Source organism: Necator americanus, chromosome I, assembly GCF_031761385.1.
Source record: "Necator americanus strain Aroian chromosome I, whole genome shotgun sequence".
NCBI lineage: Eukaryota > Metazoa > Nematoda > Chromadorea > Rhabditida > Ancylostomatidae > Necator > Necator americanus.
This window is the reverse complement of record NC_087371.1, coordinates 16,484,263-16,495,992: the sequence shown is the minus strand read 5'-3', so window position 1 is coordinate 16,495,992 and position 11,730 is coordinate 16,484,263. Positions and strand designations below refer to the sequence as shown.

Here is an 11,730-nt window from a genome sequence, read left to right as displayed (position 1 = left end):
AACTAAAATAAATTTATCAAAACCAAAGCTGAACCAAACGAAATCGAGTCGAGTAGAAGATATCTGAGAAATTGTCGAAACAGCAATTTCATGAAGCGAGAGGGATTTCTTCCACTTATCTACGAAAGTCGGCCACTAGAAACGCTGTTAACACAGTTACTGCTATGGTTGTTTGTTTATAAAGTGTCTTAAAGGCAGCATACCACGAATCTGAGGTGGTGCGGATTTCAGGTGGAGTATCTGTATATGGGGTCGTAGATTATGGAGACGGGGGTAGTTCCGCTCATCTTTCCCTGCATCATTGCAAAAAGCCGCTTCCAGAATGTTGTATTGCACGACGCCATCTATTGCAACGCTCCACCCCTTGCACCACCTCCACCCTGTGATTCGTCGAAAATCAATTCAATCTGCCCCGATGGGCAGTAAGGGACGCTACGCGTGCAAAGGTGGCGCGCTGCAACAGAAGGCATCGTACAAAACAGCATTCAGAGGCCGGCTGCTTGCAGTGATTCAGGGAGAGATGAGCGGAACCACCCGGTCTCCATAATCTACGACCTCGTATACGGATACTCTACCTGAAATTCGTACCACCCCAGATTCGTGGTATGCTGCCTTTAAATGGGAGTACTACAGGGGCCCGCTCAAGAAAATCGATGAACAATGGGCGCACAGATTTTAGAGGTTATAAGGCGCGTAAAAGGCTCCGAATAGCTCTGGTTTGCTTTAATCACACATTGCAAGCACCTAGCACATACTAAATACAAAAAACAATCGCTAATATTGTATCTTACAAACTATGGACCATACACATCGATATATCATATCTCACAGTAAGATATTCGAGACTATAGTAGGGTCAAAACGACATGAAAAATGTACGCAATTGCTTACGCGGGTTGTCTCGAGCGACGGTGCCATCTAAATCTACTTAAAGGTATCACCCCACGAATCTGAAGTGGTACGGATTTCAGGTGGAGTATTCGTATACGGGATCGCAGATTAAGGAAAGGGGGGGGGGGTGATTCCGTCCATTTCTTCCTAATTGCCGCCAAAAACGAATTCGAGCATTCCGGCGCACTGTTTTCTACAACGAGATCGACTGGAGCGCGCCAGCCGTGTGCACACGCCGCATCTTCCGGGGCGTTTTTTACGTCAGTTAGCAAGAAATGGACCGAATCCATAATCTACTATCCTGTATACGAATACTCCACCTGAAATCCCTACCACTCAGATTCGTGAGGCGATGCCTTTAAGTAGTCTTTATTTCTTGACATGTGTGGAGTTGATTTTGGCAGGAACGTTAGTGATTCGTGGCTTCTCCAACTCACGGCTGGCACAATCCTCTCTGTTAACGCATTCTTTATGTAGTTGAAAATTGGGTTTCTTTTACAAGGTGTAGCCATATGTCCCACACATTTCCAATGTTGTGACTTCTTTCTCACTTAAGTAGTCTTTATTTCTTGACATGGACTAGTATGACGGGATCACTCTTCTCTCCATAATCTAGGATCCCGTGCACAATCCACCTGAAATCCGTACCACCTCAGATTCGTGGGGTGATGCCTTTAAAACTAGAATAGGCGATGTAGCAGATATAGCGAAGGTAGAAGCTATCACTTTCACCTTTGACCACAGGTCGCATAGCTACGAGTGCCTTTTAACACTAAAGGCCCTCACGATTTGGCAGAAGTGGCATCGAGCCACCGCGCCGCGACGCGACCGCGCAGCCGTTTAAGTAGATTTAGATGAAACCGCGTGGCGGTCAGGAGCGTGGTGAAACCCTTGCTGCAGCACCCGTCGCTACAGTTTGGAACGGTCCCAACTCGGTCCCACTGTGCCGTTTTGAAAGCGTACGCAAATGCACCGCAACCACACTCGTGATCCATGCCGTTTTGACCCGACTCTACCTACCTATGCACAGACCACCGCGAACAGAAGTTTAGTTCTTTAGAAGGTAGTAGTAAAAACTGTACGACTTGCTGACTTGGATAAAACATCACCCTTACTCTATGGAGGCGAGAGACAGCGAGGGTCATATGCTGTGTTCATGCTTCCACAACAAGAAATGCAGATTCTAAGGGAAAATAGTGCAGGCGCAAGTACTTACGTTCGCCCGCACGCCCACAACCCAGAAGCAGAGAGAACGCAAGGGTTGCAAAGAATGTAAACGTTACGGTCACCTGCGAAAACATACGTATCGGCGCCTGTAAGAGTTTACTTCGATTCCTACTCATCAAAACAAGTTGTGCGTTTTGCAGCAAAACAAATTAACATTAAAAGTCGTGGAACTCGATATCTCCAAAGAACATTGCAGCGTAGAGAACAAATGCGAAAGGAAAACTAGTGTTGACACAAAATGTTTTTTTGTAATAATAAAAGGATAAAGTTTCTGGCGTTAATCAATCCGCTTGGGATGCGCCCCCACGTTCACTTCAATTCAGAATCGTTTGAGGTTTACGAACGTGTATCTGGCCCATACAATGACCTGCGGTGGCTAGCCGATGGATCAAGTCAGTGTTTTATCCTCCCAGACAAGTTTGGTACCAATTTATCGATCCCTGAGGGATGAAAGGCTTCGTGAGCACTAGGGCAGATTCGAATCTCCGATCGATCGTGCAGGAAACGGAACCTCTAATCACTACACCACACCCGCCCCTTTCGTAATAATATATTCATATAATATATTGAAGATCACATAAGTAACAGACAACTCAGTTGTGACCTTGAGTCGATACTTTCTGTGAACGTTGCGCCTGCTCGTGCAGAGCCTCACCACTGTGCTTTTTTGCAAGAAGGGAATGAGAGGGCTGTAGTTAAATGTTCTATATCCAAGCCAAAATTGTATAGCGGACTATTGGCAAAATTGTGGACAACCACAGCGAAGCAGATTTCAAACATCCTTGGAAATTTATGGGTGGTGGAAGCGTTCCAAAAATAAACGTGCTCATTAGCACTGTACTGTAAGCAAGTAGCACGAATTCCGTTAAGAAACCTCGTTAGGATCCTAAAACAGTATTTCCTCGAAAGCAAAGCAGTTCTCGCTGGTGCAGTCATCAAAAGTAGCTGTTCGATCTCAAAAAGCTTTCAATTTTTTTTTCATGTTTTCAAACTTCACTTACCTGAGGTGTAAAGAATATGAACAATTTAAATATAAAACAAAGATTTATGAGTATGGGTAGAATCGTTGAATGAAGAAGTGTCCCAGTAACTAGATATGTAACCACACATCGTTTCACGCAGATTTGACAAGTCAATTACAATTCAGATAAAATAATTTAAAAAGAAGAAAAACATGCACATCTGAATATCACTAATCAATGGGATGATTTGTACACAAAAGGTAGGTACAAATCCACCATTTGGATGACACGGAATTTCAAATCCCTTCCTCTCTCATAGCGATCAGAAGATCTAAGGCAACCTCAACATTTCCATCTGTTGACTCAAGCACAGATAGATTTGCCGCCTCGTCAGTGAACCCAAACTCGTTCAGCTGCACCAGCTGTGACGCAAAACGAGATCGCAATTGCAAAATATGGCCTGATGCTCCTGGATTTGGTGATTCCGAAGCGACGACTGGTACAGGAATAGGAACCGGCGGCGGTGTTGGAACCGAAGATGCAGGGTGAGAGCTGGTGCTCGCACCACTACGTCCAGATCCAGTAGGTACTGTACCGCCAAAAGCCAACGCCATCGCCTAAAAGTAAGAAGATGACGTTCATCTCTTTGTGGTGGAAAGGGATTAATTAACAAGAGTATTCAGCAAACAGCTCAAAACAAAACAAAGTTACATGAACTACAAATGCACCACTCCGAACGTCCGGCTAAAGCCGGACTTCAGACTTTTTGTGTTGTTCTTTTCACTTGTCTCCATCGATAAATAAAAATTAACAGTAGTGACACTTTCTGTGAAATTAAAATTGTTATTTTTTTATCAACGCCTTCTTCAATTCTTTTTTCTCAAAAATTTAGGTATAGATGAAAGACTTCATAGTTTTCTTTCTAAACACGTCAGTTCTACATCTGAAGACCAAACTTGATTGCACATGTATATTTCTTTGAAACTTCCACAATTTAGAAACATCATTCAAAGAATAAGTTTTCTTCTTCTTTCAAATTAATTAACTCAGGACGATGCCTAATATGAAAATGACATCAATATCTTTATCGTACTGATAGGGATAACGTTCTACGTCAGATCACGTAAACTGTTGGCTACTACTTAAGGTGCCGTTAGCATGTGTGTTTACACTTTCTGAAGAACGCATATTACCAACGCAAATGTGCAGGGAAGTAGATACGCGGAGAAGTCATAGATTTAAAACACAACACGTACAGTGCCCGTGGCTAAACAACGGACACGAATCACATGCAACTAGACCCGTCCCAACCCAACTTACCATTTTGCGGTGCAGGCGCACCAATCCCAAAGCGTGGGAGTAGTTCAAGACAATTTCATAGCTTTCTGGTGCCTATGCAACAATCCGATGGGACCAATCGCATCCTATTCGATGGCTTTCCGGCGCCGGGGCACCAATCCGACGCCCTGGGGCGTTTCTTTCTTCGTTTTTGGAATTTCGTGACTGACACACACACATGACAGAATAAGCCCGTTGTTATATGGTATGATAACGCCAAAAAATAACGAGTTTGATTTTAGCATAACTAAGATTTGAAAGACTTAAATTCATAGCATGTGAAAGCAGATACTTCAAGAACCTAGCACTTCTACAAATGCCATGAACACGCTTTTCAAATGCCAAGAGTTGGCCATTCTCGCGGAGAAACCTTAACAGTATTCAGCGAAGAACTATCTAAACGCCATAAGGTTAGAAAATTTGATTTATGATGTGCTACATGCCAAATACTTGCAGTGTATCATAAATCCAGAGCTTCTAACTGCTCGTGGACCAGTGCGTGCTCTGGTAAAAAATGAAGCCGCCAGTTGCTGACTTTCAGCGAGACGCAGTGGGGAGTTCGCAGATTTTTTCCAAATTATACACTGCGCATACACTCTGTAAGACCAAACAAACAGAAAAAGACAGAACTGAACAAAAATGTAAGCTAAAAATCACTTGTCTCAACATTTCCTGAGTAATTTGAGGTGGTTCGGCTGGCGAAGGCGACTCATCCGCATGAACTCTTGGAGTCCGCTAAAAAATACCACCAGAAATCAATATAAAATTCAAGGTCAACGAGTGAATGCAGCAAATAATTTCAACAGGAACTGACTTCACAAATACGAGAAGAGCTGATTTAAAGAAATAATATCAAAATATTAGACTGATACATAAGTTTTTTGGAGTTCCGAATTTCGGAGCTTGATAAGGTTCCTACTTGATCAAGTACTTCTTAATTCCGTTAAGCACTATTATCGACTACCAGATAGAGGGAATATACTACTGGAGAAGACTTCCATTGCAAAAAAATCACGTTAATGAGATAGATACCAGAGAATTTTCACTCTTAGGACAAGCAAAAAAGACGTGCAAAAGAGAAGCGCGAATGAAATATACCTGAGATGATCCTCGTCCTCTTTGTGCATTCTTTTTTAGCAACCAGTTAATCGCTGGCAACAAAACCGGGTGTTGCGCATGAAATTTTCGTAGCTGAAATGAAATAAGCAAATCAATCCAAACAAAATATTTATTTCAATTAACAGTTACCTTATCCAATGACCCCTCATCACTTGGCAACGTTACCATAGCTTTGAGTACATAATAATCATTGAGAATATGACATGCAATCGGATCTTTGCGAAGTTCGGGGAACATGTCGATGAATATTTTGAGATAATCCGGCATAGTGACGTCCGCAATTAAGCGGAGATGCATCTGCAACTATGCCGAATTTAAAAACGGGGAGAAACCTAGGTTCTAAACTAAGAAAATATTCTTCGACGCAAATGGTATTTATTGTGCTAGCCAAACACCGGTCAGACTCACATATCCAGATTCCTCCTTCTGCACGAAATCAAACAGCCGATCACATTCCCGAAGCAGTGTGTTGTCGCACGGCTAGAAGGTAATAGCAAAGATGGTACTAGGTATAAGCAGAAAAATGACAATTATTTTCAGGAACACCAGTATGACAATGAACAAAAATTACCTTGTTCACTTTAAGTTCGCCGTCGTTTTGTAGAATTCTTAGTATGTCGTTCTCATGGATGTTATGAGAGCTTAAAAGCTCGTCAGGAGTAAGAAATCTACCAGTATGTGAAAGTACTGTAATATGAATTGCAGAAAAACTGAATGTAAATAGTACAGTGATATGTGTATATATGCTGAGTCAGCAAAACAGTCAATTAATAGAAAGGGAGTAGACAAAAATGAAAATTAATGTCACAGTAGATTGAGGGAAAGAGAAGGGAGAAAACATGAAAGCTAGAAAGAAAAGAAAACGAAAAATACTGGAAAGAATTAACAATGAGGGATAGGTGAATAACAGGAACCTGAGCAGCATAGGTGACAGACTACACTGCAGAAAAAAAAAGAAACTTGTATGGTAAGAAAAAAGAAGAGGAGAAGAAGACAATTAGTGGGACTGCAAGTTTCTTCTAAGGAAAAGTTCTAAGTTTCTTCTAAGATCGAAAATGAGCAGAAATGATGTGACAAGATTGAGAATCAATGAAAAGATCAGTGACAAAATTGATACAGTTCTAGAATTTCTAGAATCTAAAAAACGGCCTCACTGCTTGCGCCAATTAATAATTCCAGTATAGTGATCGAATTTCTAGAAATAACTTGCGTTTAGAAAGTGAACCTGATCAATGGAATCCTCATCACCAGTGCCCCCTTGTCCACCGCTCATGGCGATGAAGTACTAGCAGCCAACCATTCAGGAAAAACCATTTCGTTCAAAGAGAAAAAAAAAACATATTGAAGATTTCGAAGGCAGAAGGGGTTAATGAAAGACAACGTGCATAGAGTATGAGGAAAGTAACCTAGCCAAAAAAGCTGAAATTCGGGGATAAATGGATAGACTCACACACTTAATGCGAAAGGAACGAAACAGAAAACCGAAGATGCAATACAAACCCGAACGATCCAGATCCTTGTGAACAATACTTTTAATAACATCTCGTGCGGTAAGCGACTTCAACTCATCGAGAGTGTACTCCGACACCTCTCTGCCGAAATAAACCTTGACCATCTAAAAGCTAACATTTGCATACTTTCGTGCCCACAGTAGGTGAACTATAACTGAGGTCTGCGAACCAGGAAACAATCGTGCAATTCAACTTCATTTGAATGCTTTCATTTTGAAAGGTTCTCCAATAAAAATGAATTGGTGTATGCCTAATATTATCACAAACATCATGAGAAGCATATACATCTATTGACAACTGACATCCTTCATACACACCGAGAAGAGAAATTTCTGATTTCAGATTTCACAGCACTCAACACTTACAAACAAACAATCGCATCATAAAAATAAATAATTACGAATTGCTTATTGGTGTTAAAGACCCGTTTATTTGGCGGAAAGTGCCATGAGTTTGGCGTTCAATGGGTTCTCAGGTGACTTCTGCCATTCTTTCTTGAGAAGCTGTTTCAGCTGAGAAAGTCGGTACGTTGGATGTTCCTGCTTCATTTTCGGCAGCATAGCTTCCTCGAAAGCCTATAAAATTCAGTTCGATAGTCAAAAATCAATCGAATTAACCGGAATAATGACTTCTGGAGCAACATATTTTCAATCTACAATGATATTAATTTGATAGATATCTTACAAATGCAATAAAAATCTTACTATAGCTAACTTTTTGACTTCAATAAAATGGGAAAGATACAGAGTTCAACAGTAATCGTCCTTAGCAGAAGGTAAAAACGAAAATTTGTTAAGACTCTCCCATCGTATTGAATCATATTCGAATTGTTACGTAAAGGAATAAAAGTTAAAATATAGAATTCATAAAGTGTGATTACTCACAAGGTAAGCGGCTCGCATTCGCTTTTCAGGGTGCTTATCAATCTCTTCATTGCTTCCTCCGAGTATTTGAATAGCTTCAGAAACTGTTCGAGCTGATTCCGTGCCCACCTCTAACTGGTTCAGGTTCTCTTCGAGATGGTCGACCACCTTTAAAACAAGTAATACTGAATCAATTACTGGATAAGGGCGATAGCCTGGGCGCACTGTAAAATACTGTGCAAGTGCGAAAGTTCGACCTTCCTTGAATCTTGGCATAGAGATTGCAACTTGTCAGTAGTCAAATTGAAGCAAGAGCCAAGATTGTTAGCGTGTAAATACAGTGGTCCAACAGTGGAAGACACCCTGGTTTAGAAAACCTAGTAGTAAAAACATATTAGTTCACCGTCTTTCCGCTCACTCTTAGAAAACTAAGAAATCATTTATTTTAGGTTACAACATTCATTGTCATTCTAGGTCGGAACATGTTTGGGACAGCCGTAAGGGTGACATCTGATGTCCAGGAGCGGATCGATGCGGTTAACGTAGCGCATCGGATCGCAACTTCTACTGGTTACATTGCTGATGTACCTCGAAGGCCAGGTCTTATTGCGCAGCGAGATTATGCCACAGTGGATGACTCAGAAAAGATCAATTTCTGCTTACCTTTCGTGACCGACGACGAAGGCGATAAGGGTCAGTCTGATTAGAAGTGGTCTCGATGACCAAGTTATAGTTGTAGAAATACCTCCCACAAATCTCAAGAAGAAGTTAGTCCGAAACAGAATGTACTATTACATTTGCCTGGCTCAAAGCTGTGTAATATGCCAATTTGGTGAGGCAGGCGACTGCATAGTCTCTGGTGTAGTTTATTTGATTTCGTGCAAAACATGCGGCGAGCAATATATTGGCGAAACAAGGCGACGTCTTTGTGTTCGTATTAAAGAACATCTATATGGGATGAAACATTCAAACGTAGCAACCCTCTCGGAACCCATCGCAGAAAACGTCATGAAAATGAAATGCTCCTTTCTGTATAGCTGCCACGATCCTATCTTACGAAACTGTGGCTCGCAGAACTTTGGAGGTGTTTTGGATAAGCCCTAAAAGTCTAAAAATGAATAGAAAGGAAGAGTGCATAGCCGTGACCAACGAGCTAGCTCTGTATCGAGACCTTTGCCGGTTTTGGTCCACAGGGTCATATGCAGGTGGCATCCTAATTAGTATTAATTCGCGTGATAAAATCACTCCGCAAATTAATATTAGCGGAGCCATTTTATCACCCGGAGGTCCGCTAATATCACGGCAACGCGGCTACCTAGGTGATTTAGACTCTTGGTTTCGATTTTGAATGCAGCATTTTAGGGAATGATGACTTGTTCTGGATTAGGATATGTTACATCGAGTATATATTAATGATCTGACTTTCCAGCCTCTGACGCCGAAACGTTAGCTGTAATAAAGTTTCTTAGCAATCACTCACTCTTGCTTCACTTTGACTATCGACGACTTCGCAAGTCCTTTGGAAAAAAAATTATGCTGGTCAGAGCGCAGATGCGATAGCCGGCGTCCCTTCAGTTATGGACAGTTGGCGAAGGGATCCCTTTATTTCTGGACGGTTGGTGAAAAGACCGCCTTCACATTTTAATGGTTGGCAAAGCGTTCCTTACCAAACTTCCTAAGCTTGATTTCTATATGAGAACGCCATTAACCAGAGTCGAGGGTCTATACAAAGGAAGTGGAACTAGATATGAACAAAAAGAACTTTGAGCGTTAGAAATGGCTACAAGTGGCAATTTAATTCGAAACCTATACAGAACAGCTGGCTAAAAAGGAGCACCTCAATTTTCTCTGCGGCGAGTTTCAGTCGCTTCTCCTCTTCCATCCGCAAACGAAGCTCAAGCTCCTTTCTCGAATCGATTGTAGCTCTGAACAAAACAAACCCTATTCCTGAAACTTAAAATTATTAAATTAAATTCCTGAAATTAAACTTATGGAGAGAGGATATCACAAAACAAAAATATCTAATACTTCGTACCTTGTAACCTTTTGAGGCTGAGACCCAGCTGCCTTCGAAGAAAGCTCGCTCATCTCCGCCTCAGCGAGTTTTCGGTTTTCTTCTTTGCGTCTCAATGCTTCCGCACGCTTCCTTTCCTCTTCATCCTGAAGAAGAAATCATAATGAATTGAAAAGAAATACGCATGAGATACGAAGTTACCAACTTTGCGCTGCAACTTTCTATTCACCAACTTGTCGTCGTCTGCCCAATATGCATCTTCAACTGCCTGAAAAGCAACAAATTCGATAAACAACAGAAACACTAGAAAAAACCACAGAACCTTTTGCTTCCGCTCTTGTTCGTCTTTTTTAGCTGCAGCTTTCCGTTCTCGGGCTGCCGTCGCCTTTGTGTTTTCGGTAGCGAACTTTTTAGGCATATCCAATGTCCTCGATCCTGTCTACGTTTTCTCTTTCCAAAAGCAGGAATCGTATCCAGACGGAAAAACAATTCCTACGTAGATAAAACGGTAGAATTAGAAATTCTATAGGAGTTCCGTGGCGGTAAAGTACTCTTTTGAAAAGCAGAAAGCAATACAAAACCCCTGCCGCAATGAGCTAATAACAAACAAAAGCTAAACGAATTTTGAAGCTACAACTCCTACAAAAGGAAGCGTCCTGAGAGAACGACAGAACCCACACAAGCTTATAGAATCCGCACCTGCGAAACTTCCGTTAAGAGGCGTCGAGTATGTTGTGAAGTGTGCAGACCACACACCACGCAATGACTTGCAAAATAAGAGTTCCTGATTTTACTGCCTGCGTCCATTTAGTATTAAGGATCAAGCAGGTTAGTTTTCTTTTTTTATGATTTCTATCGTTATGATTGCTTCATACATATTAGTGGTGTGCGATTACTGTTTTTTTATCCCGTTGTACAATTTGTTCTCTAATGCAAGCTAATACGCTGCGATAACAAGATGATTTAACCTCCCAAGCCGCCACCGTAGTCGCATTTAGGCGTCGAATAAAACGCCCCACGTGGGATTTGACGGCAAGGTGGATAATTCCTTACGCTTATCACGCTTATCATGCTACCAGCCTGAACGTTCGGCTAAAACCGGACTTCAGGCTTATTTTGGTGTTCACTTCGCTCGCTTTCACCGATCAGTAAGAAAAAAAAACAGTAGATTTTTTGGGAAATTAGAATTCCTTTTTTATCAACCCTTTCTTCAATTTTTTACCCGAAAATTTAAGCATAGATGTAAGATTTTATGGTTTTTCCCTAAATGCGCCGGTTCTATACTTAGAGAGCAATATAACTTATTATATAGCATGATTGTAAAGTTTATTTACTCCACTAACATATGAGAGAAACTAACATGCCTTATCAAAGCCAACATACAAAGTTATATAACTTCAGACAATGGTGAAAAGGTAGAGTGCTCGCCTATCAGATGCATGGCAATGACACACACACACACACACACACACACACACACACACACACACACACACACACACACACACACACACACACACACACACACACACACACACACACACACACACACACACACACACACACACACACACACACACACACACACACACACACACACACACACACACACACACACACACACACACACACACACACACACACACACACACACACACACACACACACACACACACACACACACACACACACACACACACACACACACACACACACACACACACACACACACACACACACACACACACACACACACACACACACACACACACACACACACACACACACACACACACACACACACA

The 11,730-nt window shown here is 41.6% G+C and overlaps 2 protein-coding genes across 2 annotated transcripts; both read right to left on the bottom strand.

The window, feature by feature from the left end:
- Positions 1–3,376: 3,376 nt before the first annotated feature.
- Positions 3,377–7,152, bottom strand: RB195_005783 (uncharacterized protein; the record flags this gene model as incomplete). The annotated part of the gene is made up of 7 exons (XM_013442257.2): positions 3,377–3,697; positions 5,076–5,153; positions 5,517–5,609; positions 5,667–5,834; positions 5,946–6,017; positions 6,109–6,224; positions 7,038–7,152. 7 exons carry the CDS (start codon positions 7,150–7,152, stop codon positions 3,377–3,379), a joined length of 963 nt encoding a protein of 320 aa, XP_013297711.2.
- Positions 7,153–7,476: 324 nt separating this feature from the next.
- RB195_005782 (uncharacterized protein) lies at positions 7,477–10,343 on the bottom strand (the record flags this gene model as incomplete). Its single annotated transcript, XM_013442258.2, has 6 exons — positions 7,477–7,623; positions 7,933–8,079; positions 9,749–9,836; positions 9,947–10,071; positions 10,131–10,193; positions 10,248–10,343. 6 exons carry the CDS (start codon positions 10,341–10,343, stop codon positions 7,477–7,479), a joined length of 666 nt encoding a protein of 221 aa, XP_013297712.2.
- Between the last annotated feature and the right edge of the window lie 1,387 nt (positions 10,344–11,730).